Raw genomic sequence first — 27,220 nt, forward strand, 5'->3', positions numbered from 1 at the left:
ATAAACAGTCAAAAACATATATAATCAAAACCAGGTAGTGGAATGCCACTGACATGAGCATTGATGGTTTGAGCCCCTTGGCTCGCTCTCTCTGGAAACTCAGGTTGACTCAAGCATTTTGTTCATACCAATGTGACCGCAGGTGATTGGTGTTTTTTTAGCTCACCTGTTACAAAGTGACAAGGTGACCTTTTGTGATCGCACGGCGTCTGTCCGTCAGTGCGTGCGTGCGTCCGTAAACTTTTGCTTGTGACCACTCTAGAGGTCACATTTTTTGTGGGATCTTTATGAAAGTTGGTCAGAATGTTCATCTTGATATCTAGGTCAACTTCGAAACTGGGTCACGTGCGGTCAAAAACTAGGTCAGTAGGTCTAAAAATAGAAAAACCTTGTGACCTCTCTAGAGGCCACATATTTCATGAGATCTTCATGAAAATTGGTCAGAATGTTCACCTTGATGATATCTAGGTCAAGTTAGAAACTGGGTCACGTGCCCTCAGAAACTAGGTCAGTAGGTCAAATAATAGAAAAACCTTGTGACCTCTCTAGAGGCCATATCTTTCATGGGATCTGTATGAAAATTGGTCTGAATGTTCATCTTGATGATATCTAGGTCAAGTTCGAAAATGGGTCACGTGCCATCAGAAACTAGGTCAGTAGGTCAAATAATAGAAAAACCTTGTGACCTCTCTAAAGGCCATATTTGTCATGGGATCTGTATGAAAGTTGGTCTGAATGTTCATCTTGATGATATCTAGGTCAGGTTCGAAACAGGGTCATGTGCAATCAAAAACTAGGTCAGTAGGTCTAAAAATAGAAAAACCTTGTGACCTCTCTAGAGGCCATACTTGTGAATGGATCTCCATAAAAATTGGTCAATGTTCATCTTGATGATATCTAGGTCAAGTTCGAAAGTGGGTCACCTGCCATCAAAAAGTAGGTCAGTAGGTCAAATAATGAAAAAACATTGTGACCTCTCTAGAGGCCATATTTTTCATGGGATCTGTATGAAAATTGGTCTGTATGTTTATCTTGAAGATATATAGGTCAAGTTCAAAACTGGGTCAACTGCGATCAAAAACTAGGTCAGTAGGTCTTGAAATAGAAAAACCTTGTGACCTCTCTAGAGGCCATACCCTTGAATGGATCTTCATGAAAATTGGTTAGAATGTTCACCTTTATGATTTCTAGATCAAGTTTGAAACTGGGTCATGTGCCATAAAAAACTAGGTCAGTAGGTGAAATAATAAAAAAACCTTGTGACCTCTCTAGAGGCCATCCTTTTTATGGGATCTGTATGAAAGTTGGTCTGAATGTTCATCTTGATGATATCTAGGTCAAGTTTGAAACTGGGTCAACTGCGGTCAAAAACTAGGTCAGTAGGTCTAGAATTATTAAATTTTTTTGACCTCTCTAGAGGCCATATTTTTCAATGGATCTTCATGAAAATTGAATGTTCACCTTGATGATATCTAGGTCAGTTTCGAAACTAGGTCACATGTGGTCAAAAACTAGGCCAGTAGGTATAAAAATAGAAAAACCTTGTGGCCTCTCTAGAGGGCATATTTTTCATGAGATCTTCATGAAAATCAGTGAGAATGTTCACCTTGATATCTAGGTAAAGTTCAAAACAGGGTCACATACCTTCGAAAACTAGATCAATAGGTCAAATAATAGAAAAACCTTGTGACCTCTCTAGAGACTATATTTTTCCTATGGATCTTCATGAAAATTGGTCAGAATTTTTATCTTGATAATATCTAGGTCAAGTTTGAAACCGGGTCACATGAGCTCAAAAACTAGGTCACTATGTCAAATAATAGAAAAAACGACGTCATACTCAAAACTGGGTCATGTGGGAAGATATGAGCGATTCAGGACCAACATGGTCCTCTTGTCTATGAGATATAATCAGATATTGAAGTTGCATTAAATCATTTGACACTTGCAGCAGACGACAGATCCGAACATTCCACCAGTGCCTCCGTCCACTGCCCAGAGACCTCCGGAGGTCGAGCGTCTCCTTGGTCTAGGTGAACCAGACTCTGATGAAGAGAAAGAAGAGGTCATAGACATACAGAAGGTTCAATTTAATATCTTTTCACATATAAACTGCCATTCTTGCATAAAAACTACTTTTTTCACTGGATCCGCCCATGTACAAACGGGAGAAAAATCGTGTGCAAACAAGGCAATTCACGTGCTGTTAATACATGATTTTTATTTTAAAAATGCTTTGCCAGGGGCGTATGTATGTATTTCTGCGCAGACTGATATTTGGCATCTGCATCTTGTTTCTTCCATAATAACCTCTTCTTGTAGCATTATAGATACAATGTAATCCATTGTATGTTTAGCTGTATCAGTTTCCAACCCCAAACGTACTGCCCCCATCAATGTACGCACTAGCTTCTCTTAGAGTTTACTCCCTTTACAAAGCATCTGTTCAGTTATTTTAAATAACTGTGAATAAATAAGTATCGCGTGTAACTTGTACTATTGCCCGTTTTTAGGTATTATATTAATGATTTTTGTTTGCATCAGTCGGTTTGTTTTTACCTGATTGTTCGCAGAATTCATATAATAAACCTCGAAAGCTAGTCACAAGCTTCGTACTCATCCGTACTCTGTCTGTTCGTACTCAAAATAATTCGAATGTAAAGTTGTTATTCTTAAAATAATTGTGTTCCTGTTTATCAAATTTTTAAGTTGTATGCAAATTTATGTGTAATGTAACGTTTGTAATAACTAAAAATAAAAATAAGATGCTCAAAAACCTTCAAATCACGCTTTTAGTAGTGTTGTTGTTATGTGTGCCCCGGTTATGGATATTTAAAACATGTTTACCGTTTCCAAGAACAACAAGAATGGTAAATAAAAAATGTTCCGGAATCGTCAAGTCATCACATATGAAAACAATGCATTTAGTCGTCCTGTAATGTTTTTTATGCAAGAATAGCGACAATACACGTTTGTTTTGTGTATTAACGCCTGCAGAAGCCCTTGGGATATGTTTGTGACCTCGACCTTCGGTCTCGGTCACAAACAATCCCGCGGGCTTCTGCAGATGTTAATACACAAAAAAATGTGTATTATCCCTACATAATACATTGGTCAATTGGTATGTCTCATGGTTTAAGTCAAAATATAGCTATACTTAAAATTGTTACAAATTATTGATAAATACTTTAAAAGCTTACCTTTAGATGGGACAGACACATTATGTTATTGACCTGTTTATTACAGCATGTTTGTGTACAATGTTAATCCTAGCACAACAAAATGTAACTTGTATTTTTTCTGTGTCCATTATTGAATCAGTCTGATGATCTCAAACATTAGAATGACCACCTTAGGTTGGTAAGTTCTTTCCATGTCTGACATGCAAGCAGTTCTTCAGTTATTTCTTACCTATATACAACCTCTAATTGGACATTTAGGCTTGGGAAGATTTTCAACAACCAGATGTCCGACATGAAGATCTGGTTGGCGTGACTGGTACAGCGGCTGTTCTTGAGGGTCGCCACCCACCTCTACCTGGGTTCAAAACCCCTGTTGCACCTGTACATTCAAACACTACATCCTTCCTGTCGGCATGGAAACCAGTGTCAGAGAAACGTAAACATGAAGGTGAAAGCGAAGCAGAAACACGACCCTCTAAGAGTGTACATCACTTCTGTACTGCAACTACAGAATACCAACTTCCAGAACAGTTTGTAAACATTGGGAGAAAGTATCATACACCCAGCAGATTTGAGTTTGCCATGCCAGATCAGAAATTCAGGGTAAATACTTAAAGCAGAATGCTTTTTTCATAATGATGTAATATATTGAGCTTCCTGTTTGGTTTGCCTGTTCTGTAGCAAGTTTTTTTCTTGATTTCTCTGTAGATTTTAGACACCATTAAAATAATACAACTTTCTTGATAAATTTATTTTGGTGATAAGAATTTCTAAACATTAAAATATCTTTAACATGTGTTATTTCTGTAATTTATCAGTATGCAAGTTTTATAAAGTTACTAAGGCCCATATGTAAGACTGGTTTCCAAATATGTTTGCCTCGTAAAATAAAGTCATTATTATTATTATTATTATTATTGTTACTAAATTCTGTAAAAAAATTATGTTGTACTGAGTAACACTTTTTGAGTCTGATGTATTTTATAAGTTCTGTTTATAAACAGTTTGGTAGTAGAGGCCCGAGTGCTATGGAGGAGAGGCCTCCTTTACAGAGTGCACAATCTGGAGCAACAGACACAGGGGACTCGGAACAGCGCCGGATCTCTGCCGCAGCAAGACGAGTGTTACAGAGGGTGGAAGAAGAGGGTGAGGGAGATAATACAATGGAGACTTGGCAGCAGAGGGCAGAGGAAGTGGTATGAATACATTTCATTAAAAATAATAAAATTGTAGGCTACTCTGTGGAACTTAAACCAAGCATCATAATATGTTCACATTTTTATGCAGTTTAGAAGTGGTGTTAGAGGGGCAATAAGTAGAGGTTTGTCAGTAATGGCTGTGGGTTAGCAGAGATATGCTAAAGTAACAAAATATACTCACTAATAATTTTGTTACAACATAGGAAAGAACTGAAAATACATTTCTGTGATGTTAAGTATACTACAATAATGTCCTTGCAACTGCATATTTTTTTAACTTTTAAAAGGTAAATGCTAGGGATGATCCAAAAATGAACTTTCTGAGATTTTTTTTTTATTGGCTTAGGATCTTGATTATTGTTGTATGATTCAAATAGAAGCCCTTACAGTATCACATTTTTGCAGGTTGATTATAATCAGTAAAAATGTAGTCTTTACCCTTTTCAAGATTTGTTTAAAGTGTAACTGCATCATAAAAATTTTCAGTTTGAAGCACCACAGTTCACAGTAGAAGGAGCTGGAATTTCAACACAGTACAATGAATCACGTCTCTACTGGACCCCAGCCCCACCAAAACTAGATGTGGCTCCAGCCAAGGTCAAGGACATTTTATTTCCTGAATACCAGGTAAGAGTGTGAGAAGCTAACAATATTACATAATTTTAACATTTATATTGAAGAGAATTTCAGAGGTCAAGGTCCAGCTTTATAAAGCAGACTTTTGATACCAGTCATGGACCTGAATCAGTATCAAGATTGTTTCAAGACATATTTGAGTATTTACAAGGCCCCTTGCTTTGGCCAGAAAGATGTACTTTACCAAAAAATACAGTTTTATAATCTTAAAGGTATAATATATTAATCTAATTTGAAAGACTGTGTTTCTTGTAGGGCATACATGCCATATGCTTGTTACTCAAGGACAGAGGTCAGACAGGCCATATGTGTGTTACTCTTGTGTTACAGATAGTTCAGTCTTACACAGATTTCTGCAAAGTGTTTTATTTAGGTTTAAGGCTATGTTTGACTGTTCACTGATTGTTATATAGAGACCGACAGTTGGTGCAGAGTCCCAGGAGATGCAAGATATGATGGAGGAATCCTCAAGCAGTGAGGAGGAGGAGGAGGAAATGGAGATAACAGAGGAGGATAGAGAACAGATGGAACAGCTTGAGAGGTGAGTGGAACATAAAAATCTGTGGTTTAAGGTAAAAAGTAAATCACGATTTACACTCCTTGGTAAATATTTTCTACCTGATATGAATAAATACTGGTCAGAATATTTGCTATCATAAAATGTCTGTACTTGAAATTACTATCTGAAGTTTTCCGAGTAATCTGGTGTCAAACACTATGTCACAAGGTAAAATCCTACATATCACATTTTCAACTGGATCCTGGCTTGTCCAAATAGAACTTTATAATGCATGAATGGATATTCAAATAACATTGGCACGGGCAACAAGAAAGTACAAGACAGAAAGTTGGAACACAGATATCCCATGGACAGATATCTAGTTTAGATAATTGTTAATTTTTATTGTAATTTTAGATAGGAATAGTTACATTTCCTAAAGTTTAAAATCTTACAATTTTGGAAATGAAATAGAGAGTTCATGGTTTATTCAAGAATTTGGCTGATAGAATCTACATTGTTAAGTCCAAATATAGGGGAAGCTTACGCTTTTCTGTAATGAATTGGAATTGCATGGTTTAATACCAGAATTTGTTTAGAGGATCTCTGTTTAGAATTGGAAATGAACAGAGAGCTTCAGATTTGCTACTACCGTTATGATTTTTTTTATCGTAATGTAGAGTTAATATTTTTTGGGAATCATAAATGAGTGAATGATTTAATGATTTACTGTATGATATAATGCTGACACAGTTCCTACTGGAATTCATAACTGGAAGTTTTTATGATTTATTTGATGATAATATAAAGATAATATTTCGAATGAAATATTTTATAATTCACTTCAGGATAATGTTAAGACGTCACAAGTCTATGGAGGATTTGACTGACTTAATGATAGCAACTCGACAGAGAGATGAGGACATCAGAGATGGCAAGCTGTTTCCGTATGAAGATAGGATAGTGATAGAAACAGAGAAAGATGAAAAGCCTCAAGGTACTTTGTAAAGAGTTTTGGTTATAAATTCCTGTTTATTATCCAATAATTTACTTGTTTATTGCAGAGGTATTTGGGTATACATATGTTTTTTTTTAGCTCGACTATTCGAAGAATAAGTAGAGCTATCCTACTCACCACGGCGTCGGCGTCGGCGTCGGCGTCACACCCTGGTTAAGTTTTTCGTACCAGTCCACATTTTGACAAAGTCTTTTGAGATAAAGCTTTGAAACTTTCAACACTTGTTTACCATCACCATGTCCAGTTATAGGCAAGAGTACATAACTCTGTCAAGCATTTTGACTGAATTATGGCCCCTTTTGACTTAGAAATCTTGGTTAAGTTTTTCGTACCAGTTCAGATTTTGACAAAGTCTTTTGAGATAAAGCTTTGAAACTTTCAACACTTGTTTACCATCACCATGTCCAGTTGTAGGCAAGAGTACATAACTCCATCAAGCATTTTGACTGAATTATGGCCCCTTTTTGACTTAGAAATCTTGGTTAAGTTTTTCGTACCAGTCCACATTTTGACAAAGTATTTTGAGATAAAGCTTTGAAACTTTCAACACTTGTTTACCATCACAATATCCAGTTGTAGGCAAGAGTACATAACTCCATCAAGCATTTTGACTGAATTATGGCCCCTTTTGACTTAGAAATCTTGGTTATGTTTTTCGTACCAGTTTATATTTTGTGTAAAGTGTTTGACATATGGCTTTGAAACTTTTATATCTTGTTCAGTATAATAGTCTCTATCAATAGGCAAGAGTACGTAACTCTCTCCTCTTTTTTGGCTGAATTATGGCCCTTTTTGAACTTGGAAACTGGTTCTGTTTTGTATATGTCCATGTTTTGTCAAGACTATTTGACATATTAAAGATTAATATTTTAGATTAATCTAGTTTATTCTGGCTACAATTTCTTTCTGGAAGGGTAGTTTCATATATACGGAAGTAATATATAATTCCAAGCGACGCTTAGATCGATTCCATGGATACACTCGCGATATTTCACGGGATAGAAACTGGTATAAAAAGTCATGTGACCGCCACGTTGTCGCGCACAACTGATTTTGTAGAGGTCGAAGTAACATAAAATAAGCGAGTTGGTAGCAATGCCGGGTAGTGGGAGAGGAAAACGGCTAAATTTGAGACGCAGACCCGGGACGATGGCACAGGAGGGAACAGGACAGGGAGAAACGAGACAAGGCCTAAGAAAACGGCCCAGAGCGGATACAATAGAGTCCACCAGTAGTGGAGCCGGTCGGGAGATACGCCGACAACCTGCCATGGATGACGGAACAGACCCAGATTCAGGTAATCTAATTGATTTTGAACAAATTATTCGGGCATCACAAATACTGCATGATATTCAAAATAGAGAACATGTTACTGCTGAGAAGCCTAGCGGGCATGATAGCGCTAACTCGTCAGAAAACACTACGACCGTCAGTGCCAGGTCGAATTCGAACCGAAGCTTTATCAGCAGTGAGCAAGCGTATAATGGTGACGAAACGTACATGAGGTCGGTAGTGGACCTAACATCAAACTCTGATAATCTGTTGTTAAAAGTTATAACGTCACACGCTTAGCTCAAGATGATATTGCTCTACACGTTCCCTCCAGCCTAAAACAAAAAATTTGTAAAGGCGAATTTGTGAATTTATCTTTACTCTTGAAGGGTGCGGTGGATCTTGCCGATTTTACTGCCGGTATACTTTAAGGTTATCAAATAACGGCACGATAGACTGCCGTCCAAACGAATGTAGAGATGATATCGGCTCATTAGAACGCTGGACAGATTTTTTCATTATATACATGTAAATTTACTTAACAGCTCATCCAAATAAAATCCATGAGCTTTTACAGTACCTTTTTGTAATCCGTGAATGTGCGTCGCGTCACGGTGAAAAGTTTTGGAAAGTGTACCGTCGTCGTGGGCTATAATCAACCATGATCTTTGGATAAGATGTATGTCACTCGGAAATGAAATTTCAAAACAGTTCACGGTTGCACAAAACCGGCAAATATTTGTTTACCTTTCAATAAAGGAACATGCAGTTGGCAAAATTGTAAGTTCAAGCATGTCTGTTACCACTGCGGTCGTTCTCATACAATTCTTGACTGCAATATAAGTTCAAAACCCCAAACCGCGCAACATAAGTCACCGAACGCAAATTCCGGAGACCATGCATATTTTGGTAATTCCTTTCGGGGTCGTGGCCAGCGTGGCTATCCTAGCAATCACGGAAGTGCAAAAAAAAAAAAAAAAAAAAAAAAAAAAAAAAAAAAAAAAAAATTGAGAATGAACCTGTAGTGCAAGAAAAAACACGTCAGCTTAGCTAATTCATCAGTAAAAATCCAATATAATTGTTTATTTCGTAAAAGTAATTAATTTGATGTAATAGTTAATTTTCGAGGGAAGGGCCGTTTACTAATGTTGGCAGAACTTGTGGTCCGACCCTATTGCTATAATTCAATCAATTGTTAATATCCATATGTTGCTGTAATGATATAAATACATGTATTATAAGCAATAAAATATGTTTAAACTAATAAAAATCCAAGCGTTAGAATTTTGGCTGAGAAAATATAAATCCTTTGATGCTAACATCTTTTTGAATGATTTTAAATAGGGATTCAGAATAATTTCACAGGCCCTCGTCAAGCTCGTACGTCAAAAAGTCTTAAATCCATTTATCAATTATCGGAAGTGGCTCAACGTTAAATTCAAAAAAAAAAAAAAAAAAATTGATGCTGGCCGAGTTGGTGGCCTATTTGATAGCATTTCTTTTAAAAACATTCAAATTACACCAACTGGTATTATTCCCAAGAAAACACCTAGCGAATATAGGTTAATCCACCACTTGTCATATCCAGAAGGCCACTCCACAAATGATGTCATTGACCCAAAATTATGTTCCGTTAAATACACAGAGTCCGATGAAGCGATTCAAATGATTCAAGATTTAGAGATTCAACTGTTATCTTTTCAAAATGGACATGAAAAACGCGTTCAGGTTGCTACCTATTCATCCTGACAATTACGAGCTATTAGAGTTCAAGTTCAAGGACAAAATATATTCTTGTAAAGCTTTACCATTTGGCTGCAGTATTTCTCTGAGTCTTTTTGATTTTTTTTTTTTGTATACTTTTTTAGAATTTTGTGTTAAAACAAGAACGCAGTCAAGTCACATGATTCATTATCTTGAAGACTTTTTAGGTGGTGAAAATAAGGAAACGTTTGGAAAGCAGTCACGCAGGTATTTCAGTCAATCATACAACAGTTAGGTGTGCCGCTCGCCGACGAGAAGACCGAAAGCCCAACTCAAGTAATCTTAGCTTTAGAATTAGATTCTCAAAAAATGGAAGTTCGAATCCCGTTCACAAAAATTACTGAAGTAGTTCAAAAAACTGAAATCATTCTGTCCAAAAAGTTAGTAACATTAAAAGAAATACAGTCCTTAATTGGGTCATTAAATTTCTGTTGCCGCGCTATCGCCGTCGGTAGACCATTTTGGGCGGATAAACTCCACTTGCGGCATAAAACAATCTTACAATCATGTCCGGGTGAATAAGGGGATCAAACTGGATCTAAAATGTGGTTACAGTTCTTTAAACAATGTAATGGAATATCAGTATTTCACGATAGGTTTTGGGTATCTAATGATGAGCAATTTCACACAGACAGTGAAATACATAGGCAACAATATACATCATCAAACGTATACTATTCTGCACATTAACATAACGTTATTTTAAACAAAGTTTGGATGCTAAATACTTTTTTGGACGTCACAAGATCGTATAAATTATACCCATAACCCACCCCTCCCCCAAAAAAGAAATCTGGTTGTAACACAATATCCTTTAATGAAGTACGTCCATTATAGATTTCAAATCAAAAATGGAAATAAACCGTAAAATATTATCAGTATAGTAGCTTTAACGTTATGATAATTCAGTTTTTCGACGAGTCTTCGGCATAATTTAGATCTACTTTACCTAAATAATTTTAAAAGTAAATAACATCAATGACCTCGAAATCAAACTATAAATAACTCTCCGCAATGTACACGTACTCTTGATTCCATTACACGCTATGCTAAACAGGAAAGAGAACCAAATGCATCTAATTTTAGATCCACGCATGCGTAGACACTGACACGTGCAGATTTGACAGATCGCGCGAGTTAGAGGGAGATAACTACTGATACAAAATAAATGCATACTGATAACTAAAATTTGTTACGGCTTATCGGTTGCCGACATCTCCGCTTGTTCGTACTTTATTTATAAATGGTCCCGTGTGTTCGGGATGAATACAACTTACTCGTGAAAATAAATGTACGAAAAACAAAGAAAAATGGAAATACAAGCAGATTTAAGTAAGAATTTTGGGGAAATAAAAATATTAAGAAATCTAATGTTATTTTTATTTTGTGGCGGAAAATTCTTATGCTTGGAGGCGATCGAGGGTATCAGATAGGAACAGGGGCATTAAATAAAATAATTAAAATCTCTTTTGCATACACATGAGTCTCCAAGCCTGTCAGAGCTGTTAACTTTGAAGGCATTGGCCTCATGTGGCTAAAACATTATAGTTTTTTGGGACTAGGTTTTGGTTTAAGAACTGGCCAGAGCGAAAAGGGCTAGCCGTTCTTATAGTAACTCCCCCATTTTTATAGGAATATTTCGTAGTAGGTTTAGTAGGAATTACACAACGTTGCGCCAGTGGTTCTATATTGGTACCAGTGGGGTACCTGGTGTTATTATGGTACCATTGGGGTACCTGGTGTTATTATGGTACCATTGGGGTACCTGGTGTTATTTTGGTACCATAGGGGTACCTGGTGTTATTATGGTACTAACGGAGTACCTGGTTCTATTACGGTACCAACGGGGTACCTGGTATTATTTCATAGCACGAGAGGAGCGTGCTTGGTAAGTATAAATAATCGGGGGTGCAACGGGGATTGGTTTTCTTCATTATATGCCCTTGGTTGTCTCCATGCATGAGAATTTTTCAGTTTCAACAGCTGTTAACTATTGAAACTACTGCGGACATGACCATTTTGCTCCATTTTATTCTGAATTGAATATACTATGCTTAAATTAGAATGATGTTTTGGTTTACATGATATTATAATTTATTAAATGGAAAAAACTTATCACGGGTTTGTAGTTTTATGAAATTGAGTCCTAGAATAATAAAGATTAATATTTTAGATTAATCTAGTTTATTCTGGCTACAATTTCTTTCTGGAAGGGTAGTTTCATATATACGGAAGTAATATATAATTCCAAGCGACGCTTAGATCGATTCCATGGATACACTCGCGATATTTCACGGGATAGAAACTGGTATAAAAAGTCATGTGACCGCCACGTTGTCGCGCACAACTGATTTTGTAGAGGTCGAAGTAACATAAACCCACCCACCGCACCCTCGAGATTTAATATTAATTTGGTTAAACCCAGGATTTATTTTTACCTTGTGTTAATAAAGATTGTCATAATTATTCTGTCGCCCAGTTTGCTTATATATTTCAGTTCATTGTTTAACGGGCAGGAAGCACACAAATGAGACATGTAAGCTATCGCACCAATTACCAATACAGCTGAACTGCTGCAGAATTGTGGTTAACCAAATATGGAACAATACAGAACTGAAAATATATCTTGTCTGAATAAACATTACAGTATCAGTTCAGTGTGGTGTGAAAGCCAGCCTTTTAGGTTTATGTGTACAAGTTTTCTACAGGGTTGAAGTAGAACAAACATTAACTCTAGCAATTTATGTGTAGCTTCATGTGTACTATATTATAGTAATACCGTAAAAAATCATATTTGTTGATCCATGCTAAATACATGTCTTTTGATATTACTGATGCATGTTATATGATTTAATCATTACTTTTTCATTCAACTTCTCATTATCTTCTTTTCCTTTCTTTGTCATGTCTGCGGAAAATTCTTATGCTTGGAGGCGATCGAGGGTATCAGATAGGAACAGGGGCATTAAATAAAATAATTAAAATCTCTTTTGCATACACATGAGTCTCCAAGCCTGTCAGAGCTGTTAACTTTGAAGGCATTGGCCTCATGTGGCTAAAACATTATAGTTTTTTGGGACTAGGTTTTGGTTTAAGAACTGGCCAGAGCGAAAAGGGCTAGCCGTTCTTATAGTAACTCCCCCATTTTTATAGGAATATTTCGTAGTAGGTTTAGTAGGAATTACACAACGTTGCGCCAGTGGTTCTATATTGGTACCAGTGGGGTACCTGGTGTTATTATGGTACCATTGGGGTACCTGGTGTTATTATGGTACCATTGGGGTACCTGGTGTTATTTTGGTACCATAGGGGTACCTGGTGTTATTATGGTACTAACGGAGTACCTGGTTCTATTACGGTACCAACGGGGTACCTGGTATTATTTCATAGCACGAGAGGAGCGTGCTTGGTAAGTATAAATAATCGGGGGCGCAACGGGGATTGGTTTTCTTCATTATATGCCCTTGGTTGTCTCCATGCATGAGAATTTTTCAGTTTCAACAGCTGTTAACTATTGAAACTACTGCGGACATGACCATTTTGCTCCATTTTATTCTGAATTGAATATACTATGCTTAAATTAGAATGATGTTTTGGTTTACATGATATTATAATTTATTAAATGGAAAAAACTTATCACGGGTTTGTAGTTTTATGAAATTGAGTCCTAGAATAAGTCTTTTAAACTTTAAACACTTGTTTATCATTATGATTTCCATCTCTAGGCAAGAGTACATAACTCTGACAACTATTTTGACTGAATTATGGCCCTTTTTGGACTTTCAAATTTGTTCAGTTTTTCTTACAAGTCAGCGTTTTGTCAAAACTATTTGAACTGTGGCTTTGAAACTTTTAACACTAGTTTATCAACATGATTTCCATCTGTAGGCAAGAGTACATAACTCTGTCAACTATTTTGACTGAATTATGGCCCCTTTTGGACTTGGAAATTAGTTAAATTTTTCATATAAGTCCATGTTTTGCCTAACATATAACTTAACATATTTGCCATCATGGTCACACATTGCCATTTAGTGCAAGACTAATCGAAATCCACAAATACAGGAACATTTTTTGTTTAATCCATTTTTTTGTTTAGTCTGAAAATCTATGGAAATATTTTGACCCCATTCTTCAATCAATTCTTCGAATAGTCGAGCGCGCTGTCATCCGACAGCTCTTGTTTTTTTTTATGCCCCCGAAGGGAGGCATATAGTTTTTGAACCGTCTGTCTGTCGGTCTGTCAGTCTGTCGGTCTGTCCGCAATTTTCGTGTCTGGTCCATATCTTTGTCATCGATGGATGGATTTTCAAATAACTTGGCATGAATGTGTACCACAGTAAGACGACGTGTCGCGCGCAAGACCCAGGTCCGTAGCTCAAAGGTCAAGGTCACACTTAGACATCAAAGGATAGTGCATTGATGGGCGTGTCCGGTCCATATCTTTGTCATGGATGGATGGATTTTCAAATAACTTGGCATGAATGTGTACCACAGTAAGACGACGTGTCGCGCGCAAGACCCAGGTCCGTAGCTCAAAGGTCAAGGTCACACTTAGACGTTAAAGGATAGTGCATTGATGGGCGTGTCCCGTCCATATCTTTGTCATGGATGGATGGATTTTCAAATAACTTGGCATGAATGTGTACCACAGTAAGACGACGTGTCAAGCGCAAGACCCAGGTCTGTAGCTCAAAGGTCAAGGTCACACTTAGATGTTAAAGGATAATGCATTGATGGGCGTGACCCGTCCATATCTTTGTCATCGATGGATGGATTTTCAAATAACTTGGCATGAATGTGTACCACAGTAAGACAACATGTCACACGCAAGACCCAGGTCCGTAGCTCAAAGGTCAAGGTCACACTTAGACGTTAAAGGTCATTTTTCATGATAGTGCATTGATGGGCGTGTCCGGTCCATATCTTTGTCATTCATGCATGGATTTTAAAATAACTATGCATGAATGTGTGACACAGTAAGACGCACAAGACCCAGCTCCGTAGGTCAAAGGTCCTAAACTCTAACATCGGCCATAACTATTCATTCAAAGTGCCATCGGGGGCATGTGTCATCCTATGGAGACAGCTCTTGTTTCTGCTGAAATTTCTATCATTGTTGTAATTTACCATGCAAACACTATGATGACTGCCTGATAACACTTGCCTGAGGGCAGAAAGGCCTCTGCAAGCCTCGCCCCCTTTTAGGCCATATTGACCTTGCCTGATAAAATTGATCAAAAGAAAAGACTGTAGGTTGTTATTCTCTATTATAAGACAATCAATAATTAACCCTTACCCTGCTAAATTTTTATAGTGGACTTGTCCATCTTTCAATTTGGACAGTACCATAAACTGTTAAAAGGGGTGCTTACCAGAACGATACAGACTGAACGGTGAACATTGCAGACCATCATCAGATTGCACGGCTGTGCAGGTTGATCTTGGTCTGCATTGGTTGCAAAGGCAGAATCACTTGCTGCCAGCATGCTAAGGGTTAATGAACATCTTCATCTGTTTCGAAATGCTGCTTTATTTCAGTTCTGGAAGAGCATGAATCTAGTTTTGCCAAGGTCACGGGACCAGTACTGGACTCTGATCTTTTCCCAACCTTTGTACCATGGAGGTTAGTCATTTTTTTTAGAGAATAAACAACTTTTAAGTGTCAACTTTTTAGCTCACCTGTCACAAAGTGACAAGGTGAGCTTTTGTGATCGCGCGGTGTCCGTCGTCCGTCCGTCAGTGCGTGCGTGCGTGCGTAAACTTTTGCTTGTGACCACTCTAGAGGTCACATTTTTCATGGGATCTTTATGAAAATGGGTCAGAATGTTCACGTTGATGATATCTAGGTCAAGTTTGAAACTGGGTCACGTGCCATCAAAAACTAGGTCAGTAGGTCTAAAAATAGAAAAACCTTGTGACCTCTCTAGAAGCCATATATTTCACAAGATCTTCATGAAAATTGGTCAGAATGTTTACCTTGATGATATCTAGGTCCAGTTCGAAACTGGGTCACATGCCATCAAAAACTAGGTCAGTAGGTCTAAAAATAGAAAAACCTTGTGACCTCTCTAGAGGCCATATATTTCAAAAGATCTTCATGAAAATTGGTCAGAATGTTCACCTTGATGATATCTACGTCAAGTTCAAAACTGGGTCATGTGTCTTCAAAAAGTAGGTCAGTAGGTCAAATAAAAGAAAAACCTTTTGACCTCTCTAAAGGCCATATTTTTCATGGGATCTGTATGAAATTTGGTCTGAATGTTCATCTTGATGATATCTAGGTCAAGTTCGAAACTGGGTCATGTGCGATCAAAAACTAGGTCAGTAGGTCTAAAAATAGAAAAACCTTGTGACCTCTCTAGAGGCCATATATTTCATGAGACCTTCATGAAAATTGGTCAGAATGTTCACGTTGATGATATCTAGGTCAAGTTCGAAAGTGGGTCACGTGCCATCAAAAACTAGGTCAGTAGGTCAAATAATAGAAAAACCTTGTGACCTCTCTAGAGGCCATATTTTTCATGGGATCTGTATGAAAGTTAGTCTGAATGTTCATCTTGATGATGTCTAGGTCAAGTTCGAAACTGGGTCACTTGCCTTCTAAAACTAGGTCAGTAGGTCAAGTAATAGAAAAACCTTGTGACCTCTCTAGAGGCCATATTTTTCATGGGATCTGTATGAAAGTTGGTCTGAATGTTCATCTTGATGATATCTAGGTCAAGTTCGAAACTGGGTCACTTGCCTTCTAAAACTAGGTCAGTAGGTCAAATAATAGAAAAACCTTGTGACCTCTCTAAAGGCCATATTTTTCATGGGATCTGTATGAAAATTGGTCTGAATGTTCATCTTGATGATATCTAGGTCAAGTTTGAAACAGGGTCATGTGCGGTCAAAAACTAGGTCAGTAGGTCAAATAATAGAAAAACCTTGTGACCTCTCTAGAGGCCATATTTTTCATGGGATCTGTATAAAAGTTGGTCTGAATATTCATCTTGATGATATCTGGGTCAAGTTCGAAAGTAAGTCACGTGCCCTCAAAAACTAGGTCAGTAGGTCAAATAATAGAAAAACCTTGTGACCTCTCTAAAGGCCATATTTTTCATGGGATCTGTATGAAAATTGGTCTGAATGTTTATCTTGATGATATCTAGGTCAAGTTTGAAACAGGGTCACGTGCGGTCAAAAACTAGGTCAGTAGGTCTAAAAATAGAAAAACCTTGTGACCTCTCTAGAGGCCATACTTGTGTATGGATCTCCATAAAAATTGGTCAGAATGTTCATCTTAATGATATCTAGGTCAAGTTCGAAACTGGGTCACGTGCCATAAAAAACTAGCTTAATAGGTCAAATAATAGAAAAATTTTGTGACCTCTCTAGAGACCATATTTTACAATTGATCTTCATGAAAATTGGTCAGAATTTTTATCTTGATAATATCTAGGTCAAGTTCAAAACTGGGTCACATGAGCTCAAAAACTAGGTCACTATGTCAAATAATAGAAAAAAGGACGTCATACTCAAAACTGGGTCATGTGGGAAGAGGTGAGCGATTCAGGACCATCATGGTCCTCTTGTTTATACTTAATTTTTCACATTTTTACATCTTAAATAATGACTATTTGATTCCACACAAGGGAACTGAGACTTAGTGTATTGCATTAGGCCAAGTCTATATCAGAAAAGCCATTGGTGATAGTGGTAGTTAGTTTTTGCTCTTCAAACAGTCTTATGTCACATCTACCAATGGATCCTCTTACATATTTTAGTAAAATTATCACAACAGCAGTCTTTATGTACTGTGTGGCAGTGATAAATGGCCTCCCTGTACTTTGACTCAGTGTTGTTATATTTTCGGGTCATTTGGATGTTGGGAGTTCATTCTGTGTATATGTACAGCAGAATTCCTCTTAAGCCAGTGCTAGGAGATGTTAGGGGTGTTGCACATTCCTTTATCTGTCATGGACAGACTCAATCAAACCAGGTTTGCTATTATTTTATCCAGTGGTATTCTTTGCTTCCAAAAGATCTAAAAATTATGAAGAATAATAAATGACTGCTTGTGTTGTATGTAATCAGGAGATCGAGTTCTGCTCCAGACCTGAATGATGAGGAAGACGACACGTTGATGGTGTCGCAGGATTACAACATGGCTATGGAGGAAATTCAGAGACAGAAACGTAACATTCGGGAATGGAAGATCCAGCAGAAACTAGAGCAACAACAACAACAACAGATGATTGAACAACCAGACTTCGTGGAGGAGGAAGAAACTATAGAACAGTTACAGGTAGATTTTAATATTTCTTTTAAAATTAACCACTTGACCAGAAACTTAAAACACATGTCAGACATATCTGAAAACAACCTGCATCTTATTTTCATGTATATTCTGAGAGACAGAAAATTTGTCTAAGAATACAATGTCACTCGATGTCCGGCGTCTGTCTGTCATCTGTCTGTCTGTCCTCTGTCAACATTTAGCTTGTGTATGTGATAGAGGCTGTATTTTTCAACTGATCTTCATGGAATTTGGTCAGAATGATTGCCTTGATGAAATCTAGGCCAAGTTCGAAAATGGGTCATCTGGGGTGAAAAACTAGGTCACTAGGTCAGATTAAAGAAAAACCTTGTGTATGCAATAGAGGCCGTATTTTTCAATTAGTCTTCATGAATTTTGGTCAGAATTATTACCTTGATGAATTCTAGGCCAAGTTTGAAAATGGGTCATCTGAGATCAAAAACTGAGTCACTAGGTCAAATCAAAGAAAAACCTTGTGTATGCGATAGAGGCTGTATTTTTCAATTGATCTTCATGAATTTTGGCAGAATGATTACCTTGATGAAATCTAGGCCGAGTTCGAAAATGGGTCATCTGGGGTTAAAAACTAGGTCACTAGGCCAAATCAAAAAAATCCTTGTGTATGCGATAGAGGCTGTATTTTTCAATTGATCTTCATGAACTTTGGTCAGAATGATTGCCTTCATGAAATCTAGGGCAAGTTTGAAAATGGGTCATCTGGGATCAAAAACTAGGACACTAAGCCAAATCAAAGAAAAACCTTGTGTATGTGATAGAGGCTGTATTTTTCAATTGATCTTCATGAAATTTGGTCGGAATGATTGCCTTGATGAAACCTAGGTCGACTTTGAATATGGGTTATCTGGGGTCAAAACGTAGGTCACTAGGTCAAATCAAAGAAAAACATTGTGTATGCGATAGAGGCTGTATTTTTCAATTGATCTTCATTAAATTTTGTCGGAATGATTGCCTTGATGAAATCTAGGTCGAGTTTGAATATGGGTTATCTGGGGTCAAAAACTAGGTCACTATGTCAAATCAAAGAAAAACCTTGTGTATGTGATAAAGGCTGTATTTTTCAATTAATCTTCATGAAATTTGGTTGGAATGATTGCCTTGATGAAATCTAGGTCGACTTTGAATATGGGTTATCTGGGGTCAAAAAGTAGGTCACTAGGTCAAATCAAAGAAAAACCTTGTGTATGCGATAGAGGCTGTATTTTTCAATTGATCTTCATTAAATTTTGTCAGAATGATTGCCTTGATAAAATCTAGGTCAAGTTTGAATATGGGTCATCTGGGGTCAAAAAGTAGGTCACTAGGTTATATCTAAGAAAAATCTTGTTTAAACTCAAGATACCACAATTTTAGTCCAATCTTAATGAAAATTGACCAAAATATTTGTTTCCATGAAATCACTAGGTTAAACATGTTTACACTGTTATAGTGTGTTTCTTAGGTGAGCGAAGTAGGGCCATCTTGGCCCTCTTGTTTTTTCCTCACTTTATCATTCTTTTATCTTGTCTAAATTAAGTTATGTCTTTGATTTCAGAGGGTTGACCCACAGGAATACAGGGCAGACATCCTGAAAATTCATTCATCACCCAAACATGGTAACACTGTTTCCTGTTTCTATTGTAACAGCATGTAGAACTCAAATTAATTTTAGCTCATTTGTAAAGGTGGGTTTTGCAACATCTAATTAGCCCACTGTTTTTGTCCTTATCAACTGTTTCCTTTAAATAGTTTGACACAGGAACAACTTGATGGATCTCAGCCATATATGTTTTGTATCATCCTTGCATGGACCTCTTTAGAATGTGTTTGATGCACCCTTGGGTCCACCAGAGCTTAACATTGTAGTCAACATGGTCCTGACGTTCAACATATTCTCTGCTTTTTTATTGTAATTAAATATAATAAGGATATACCGTACCTATTTTAAGGACATTCCTTTAATTTCTATCACACAGACATATTACACTAGATTTCTCTTGTTCAACTTGTGACACTGAATTCAAAGATGTGAAAACAAGTAAAAGAGCTGGCCCTTTTAAGGTGTAACATCCATAACGATGTTGAAAATATCCTCTTGTCTTAGCCTACCAATTTTTCTTTCACTTAATTGTATGTTTAAACTTAAATAAGTACTATGTATACAAGAATATAGAAAGAATTTTTTTCGTGATTGTTTGATATAAATTACAAGAATTTCTGTTGGCAAGTGAGGTGAGAGAGTAATATGAGGTAAACAGTAGCCAAGAAATAGGACAAAAACCCTGATGTTCTCTATGATTTCAGATGAGCCTACTCCAGCAGAGCAGGCCCTGGCTGCAGGAAGGGCTTATGTTATTTTGCCCAAAAAGTAAGACTGCTTAGTTTAAACAGTATTTAGTTTAACACAGTTGCTATACAGAATTAAATGATTTCACAATATCCATGCTGCTGAAATTTTGCTGAGTCATCTTGACCTACCAACTGAAGATTCCTGCTAAGTTTCACATCAGTCTATGCATATTTGGCTGCCAGAGCAAAATGATAATTTAGCATTTAAAAGTCTTAAGTTTCAGGCTTTGATAATGATGAATATGGGGCCCAATGTTTTCTGTTTGGCTGTGATGAACAGTACAAATACAATTTTATGAACGATTTTAGTCCCTGGAACATAGGCGTGGCACAAACAGAGGCTTTACATTGGTTCAGGTGGTACAAATCTTCCTCTCAGATACATGTTACATGTTTATTGTATTGTTAACAATTATAACACTGGTTTCTGTTGTTTTGTTTTGGACATGTTCTTGTGTTTTACACCTGATTGCATAATTTGAACAGAACATTTTTATGTTCTATGTTTTAATTTTAATCGAAATGTTTAGTATTTTAGATAATGATATTGTGTTTTGAACTGTCTTGGGGTTAACCATGTTTTTGGCAGGATATTGTATGATATTATTGTGGTTATTAGATATGATTTAGAATGGAACATTTAGCATGTTTTTGAACAGTTCTTCAGGGTACTTGACATTACTAGGTTTCATTTTTTTGTTAACCACAAGCTTCTCTTTGTATGGCTGAAGGTCAGGCTGATTGAGAGTAGATTTAAAACCTTAAAATCATGTAAAGTGTCTGTAGGTTTTTTGGAAATGTTTGTTTGGATGAAGTGTTATGAAACAAGAATGTAAACACTCAACAAACTGTTGAGAATATAGTAAAGACATGAATCTTGTCTTCATAGTTTAGTAGATTCATGCCTTATGATTTTATTGCTATACCTACATAATACATATCAGTTCAAATGAAGCACTGGTGTTGGTGGGGGGGGGATGTACTATTTCAAAGTGATCTCTTGTTGTCTTATATTTAAATTTTTCATGTTTTTGTTTTGTATACATTTTAGAATATGTAGAAAAATAAGTCATAAATTTTTTTTGGGCATTAAGATATTTATTTCTATATAAGGACTTTTCATATCGTGTTGTATCAATTAGAACATTTTATTTGTACGTTATGTAACAGAAAGAAGAAAAAAGTGAAGTCCAGTATTACAATGGCAAGGCTGGATGAAATAGAGAACTTCTTGAAGAAACCGCCACGACGTTTAGCACGGTGTGAGTCAATGATCAGGATACCAAAGCCAATAGAGAAAGAATTACGTGTACCAAGGTAAGTGGTAGGAGTATAAATATCTGTGTTGATAGAAAATCCTACAACAAAACACCAATCATACAAAGCTGCACTGAAGTGCTTAAAATGCTCAGCTTACCCAGGGGTTTGAGCGAACCAGACAGAGAAAATATAAAGAAAATATCAGGGGAAACACATGATTACTCAAGTCCAGCCTGGTGCTTGAGCCATTGATGCTAGAGGGAGCGGTGTTTCACTGTATTACATTTATCATGATACGAGATGCAATTACCATTTGAGACTTAGATACTATTTATATAAAAATACTTAAACATTTTTAACAATGTTTGTCTATCATCAGAATAAGAAAAAAAGATTTTAAATCCAACATGGTTGTGGTTCTACTGTAAAATTCTAATGAAAAAGATAACATTGTGTTTGTTTGTTCCAAAATAAGCTGATACCTTATAAAACCATTTGTTAAAGGAAACATTTTCAGCTGAATCTGATAAAAATGACAAGTTCAGAAAATAACGCAGAGATACCAGTTTTCTTTGTTTTCACTGTATTACACCATTTAAAGAGAAGTAAATCTGTCCATTTTTTCAGTCGTATAAGAGAAGGTACAAGAAGAAGTATGCCAGATATCTTCAACTTTGAGGAGTACGGTAGAAGAAAGGGACTCAAGTAAGGATATTTAGAAAAAAGAGCTATGTACACTCGGTCAAAATTTGGTACTGGTAAACCTAGGCAGATTTGGTACAAGATAGAATATCAAAAGGCTCTTACCAATATCAACTTATGGCTCAACATGGCCATTTAATAGATTTTCAGTTGGGTACCTTTTCTGTAGTTTTTAAGGAAACTCCTATGCTGTAGAATTAAGTGGAAACAAGTATTTTGAAGTGAAGAGAACTACAGATACTGCTGTTGAATTGTGTTACTATGTTTGATGCATGCCTTTGATCTTCTGTTATATATGGTAGACAATGTCAGATTGAATTTAATGCCCCTCCCTTATCCCATTCAAAGAAGAAAGGGAGTAGTTATCCCTCACGTCTGTCTATCCATCCATCAGCAGACCATTTAGTTTCCAGTTGATATAACTAGAGAATGCATGGAAATCTACAGCTGTCTGTGGGTCAAAGGTCAAGGTCATAGTGGTATCAATACTGAAAACAGTTTTTGGTCACTTATTGGAGAATGCTTGGGCCTAGAATCATTTATTGTTGACAGTAAATGACCTCTGTCATTAGGTCAAGGTAACACGAAACTCAGTTGAAATTTAAGTTCCCAGTTAACAACTAGAGAGAATTGCCTGTTGTTCGGGTCCTTGGTCTAGGTCAAATTGACCTCAATATTGAAAATGTTTTTGTATCAGTAAATGGAGAATGCTTGGGCGTAAGATCATCAGTACTCCTGGGAGGAGTGCCTGTGGTCAGTATGACTTACATTGTTTTGGAGTCAAGTAGGTCAGAGGTCAAGGTCTCATTGATCTCAAAACTGAAATCAGTTGCTAACCAGTAATTGAAGAATGCTCAAGCCTGTGATGGTCAATGTGGACGATTGTCTGTGGTCAGTAGAGGAGTTGATCTTGTTCTTGAGGTCATTTTTAGGATAAAGGTCACATAGGCTTTGTAGGATCTTCAACATTTCTGTAAAAAGGTTCTGATTTAAATTTCTCATTAAAACCTCTGACAAAATGTAAAAGATTTGGAAAAATGTTTGCTGATATTCAGCTTCTTCATTACTATAGCTTTTTGAAAACAAAATTACATGAAACCAAACAGGACAATGTAAAGAGTGTTAAATTTGTTATATTCTAGAAAAGATGATGACACCCGTGAGTGGGTACGTGACATTTGGAATAATTGGTTTGACGAGGTTTTCCCACCAACACCGGAAGATTCTGAGTATGAGGAGGAGGAAGAATTAACAGAAGAACAAATAGCTGAAAGAGAAGAAGAAGAAAAGAAAAAGAAGAGGTTCTTATATATATAGTTGAACATTGCTGACTAAAATTGATTTACAGTAATTTGATTGAATAGGGTAAAAGAAGTTTGAAATATACTAACTAATTCAACATGTTTAAACAAGTTACTGTTAGCTGCAAATTAGATTGAGTTCAGTTCACTAATTTTCATCTTGACTTCTTGAATTTTTTCAAGTAGTAGAGCTGTTGTTGTCCTCCTTACATCAGCATCCACATCTGTGTGACCAAACATTTTTCATGTAACCAGGTTTCTTAGGAATTACTTGATTAAGTGTTTTCATATTCTCTGCATGTTTTTTGCATCATTGGATGACTTCACATGGCAAGTTTCGTAACTCTTTTTTAGCAAAATTATGTCCCTTTTTCAACTTAGGAAATTTTGCTAAGCTTTTGTATGTAAGCTAGTATTAGGTTGAAGGGCTTAATGGATAGACCAGTGGTTTGCCAGAATTTCAGTCTTGGCAAGCAGCCAATTAGTTTTTGAGTCGGCTAAACGCTTTCAAGCGTTTGACGAGTCCTTGCTATCGCCCGATTTCTCATTCTTAAATGGCCTCACAGCACAGCGAAGTCATGTAGTTCCATTAGATTGTCTCTAATTTCAAAGAGTTCATTGATCGAATGAAGTTCATTTATGTCAATCCTATTTGCTATGACCAATATACGATGTAATCTGTCATATTTATGACTTGTAATTGTGCAATACTCGAATAAAGCCACGTATTTTCTTCCACGGTAACTCATTAAGCATAAACACGCATAACGATTCTGCGGGATTTGGTAATACATTTGCCAATATGATTATGGTGACGAATTTTATGCCCTTTTGTCACAAAATAGCAAATATGATGTTCACAAATTCAAATAAAAACTGCATATTAACTTATTAGCCAAGTTATCCATTTGTTACCCTGTCCGTTTCAAAAAATAATCTTTAAAATCATTGCACAAATAACAAATTTATTGCGCTGTGCATTTTATAAATTGCGCAGGGTTACCAAGCTTGCGTAACATCCAGCGAAAGACAAAATATAGTTCCAGAACATACTGCTAGTATTTTATTGGGTGGGTACCTCTGAAAGCATTGGAATGTCTCTTATCAAAGAGTTTACCACATCGTTGAAATTAAATTATGATAGCTTCATTTTAAATGACCCGAATAAGATATGTGCAGTACGTTAATTCTTCCGCGTGACCTGTTTATAACAACGCTTCTACGACTTTGCGTGGGTTGAATTTTTGCAGTCAGTAAACGGATAAATTATCGGAAGAAGAAGCTCTTACTGGTTTGTTTAGTCAGTACTGATATTAAAAATGATTTTATTTCTTATTTTTCGAGAAATAAACAAATCGGCGAAACATTAAATTGTATTTTCTTGTAGTTTTTGAAATCGAAAGTAGATCGTCTGTGTTTGGCTGCTTTGACGAAACGAAACAACTTTTTTATGAAAAGATTTAAATAAGAGGTAATTTAACCGTAAACTTCAATGTCAGATACTGCCAATTGCTGCTAAATGGCTTCGTATCATCACAATTTGTAAAACATATTGTTGAAACTGGAGAAAAGTGTAATCGTATCCGGATATATTTTGGGTAAATATCGAGCTGTGTTATGAAATTTTAACATTCAAGTAACATACATGATAGATATTATTGTAACAGAAATGATTCTAGAATTTATTTTTATAACACCTACATATAATCTATATCAGAATATTCTAGTCCTGAGGCATGATCTGAAAGTAAAAAGATGAAGTGACAGTCATACTTTGGATATTGTAATACTAGAAAGAATCTAAATATTTAGAAATTGAAACATAAGATTTTCAGTTAAAATCGCACCAAAGGCTGTATCAAGGGTCTACATATTCAAAAATTTCTTGTGGTAATACCCCAAACCCTACCCTGCAGGAGGGGGTATCCTCCCATACCCTTCCCCCATATTGCCACTTTACAGTTTGATACATTTGCCCTTTTACCACCTGCCACAATGCCCATTTCAAAATCTGACTGCAATTTAAAGCGGAAAGAAACACCCCTCCCAACACCCACCCTGCTACCGACCACGTAAAAATGGCTCAAACATTTTTCTGCCCAGTCTGGGCCTGTCTGTCTACATGAATCAAAATGGATAATTGAAAGTGCATGGACTTCGGGATTACAGACATGATTTTTAAGGGGTTAACAGGTTTGAAATAGAATAAATGATAGTTTTAACTAAAAAAGAACTGCATTTATTAATATCGGTTACACTATATATTGACACTCGGCAACATTTACATACATGTATCTCTAAATGCAAAAGTAAGTATACTTTAAATTGACATCACTTATAATATGATTGAACAATATATAACATATGACAAGGCTATCGCCAGGCCCATTATAATATCTGTAAAATATCAGTTCTTTCGTCCATCCGTTACAAATTGTATGTGGCAATCCGCACTGTAAAATTTTAATATATAAATTGTCATATTCAAATTTTATCATGTGCGGATATATACCAGCCGATAATTGCCTCTTTTGGCAATGCCGGAGGCAAATGTTTACTGGAAAAATATATATAGTCATGGGCAGTATCTTAGTGTCAGCTGTCAAATTGTAGTTTGTACTTTCAACATTTTTATTTCTGCGAACCACTCTTCAGTTTTAGAGAAATATATTGGGTTTAAATACTTGTATAATGTCAATCAAAGTTTTACTAGGCATCGACCGAATGTTCATTTCGTTTATTGTAACAAAATCTCTCTTTAGTTGGGGAAAAAAACTAAAAACAAACTGAAACTGGTAGACTATACTGTCAGTACATCAATCATTAACCGACTCAGGCCCTTCAGGCCTTTGATTAAAGTTCCTACTGTAGACACTTATATTGTGGAAAATAATCAACTTACTACTTGCAGGAACAATTCAATGTCAAGCTCAGTGCCGGTGGGTATGGAATATATAGAACCTTTGACAGAGTCTGATGAAACGTTGGAAGTACACCAGGTAATCTTTAACTGTCATTTTTAAATTTTTATGCCTTTGTTGTAGTATTTGTGACATATTGTGTTACACTTTCTATGTTTGTATGTTCTGACTATTTTGTGTGGCCAAAAAGTTTGTCCTGTCATGTGGAATTTTGGAATAACTTGCCACAGTTGACCATCATAATGGATTTTGTGTTGCATTGAAGAACCAAGTTGCCAACATTAAGGTCAAAGTTAATACGGTGCGAAACTGATTTCCTAACTGTGTGATAGGATGTAATTGACATCTGAAAAAGCAATACAAGTATTGACCAAGATGTTTTTTCTGGTGTAGATCACATCACACAGCTGAATTGTTGTTAATCCCCCGCCACAAGTGGTGATGGGGTTATAGGAATGGTCTCCATCCTTCCTTCCGTCCTTCCATCTGTCTGTCTGTAACATTTCGTGTACGCTCTGTATCTAAACCCCTTGAAGGATTTTCATGAAACTTGGGTCAAATGATCACCTCATCAAGTCGATGGCCAGAACTCATGAGTCAGCCATGTTGACTCACGGTCAAGGTCACAAATCAAGGTCAAAGGTTTGAGCCTTCCATTTTGTGTCTGCTCTGTATCTCCAAAACCGCTTGAAGGATAATCATGAAATTTGGGTCAAATGATCACCTCATCAAGACGATGTGCAGAACTGATGAGTCAGCCATGTCGACTCAAGGACAAGGTCACAACTCTGGGTCAAATGTTTGAGCCTTCCATTTTG

At 36.5% G+C, this 27,220-nt stretch overlaps 1 protein-coding gene across 1 annotated transcript in view; it reads left to right on the plus strand.

Annotated features, from left to right (window-relative positions):
* Positions 1-27,220, plus strand: part of LOC123558090 (uncharacterized) — a 131,977-nt gene that overhangs the window by 37,360 nt on the left and 67,397 nt on the right. Inside the window, 15 exon segments of the mRNA XM_053544424.1 lie at positions 1,952-2,083; positions 3,441-3,785; positions 4,187-4,378; positions 4,868-5,008; positions 5,273-5,424; positions 5,427-5,558; positions 6,365-6,513; positions 15,112-15,196; positions 17,650-17,860; positions 19,425-19,485; positions 20,174-20,237; positions 21,389-21,535; positions 22,106-22,183; positions 23,323-23,481; positions 26,393-26,480. Of these exon segments, the coding sequence (XP_053400399.1) occupies positions 1,952-2,083; positions 3,441-3,785; positions 4,187-4,378; positions 4,868-5,008; positions 5,273-5,424; positions 5,427-5,558; positions 6,365-6,513; positions 15,112-15,196; positions 17,650-17,860; positions 19,425-19,485; positions 20,174-20,237; positions 21,389-21,535; positions 22,106-22,183; positions 23,323-23,481; positions 26,393-26,480 (2,136 nt within the window).

Source organism: Mercenaria mercenaria, chromosome 5 (genome assembly GCF_021730395.1).
Source record: "Mercenaria mercenaria strain notata chromosome 5, MADL_Memer_1, whole genome shotgun sequence".
NCBI lineage: Eukaryota > Metazoa > Mollusca > Bivalvia > Venerida > Veneridae > Mercenaria > Mercenaria mercenaria.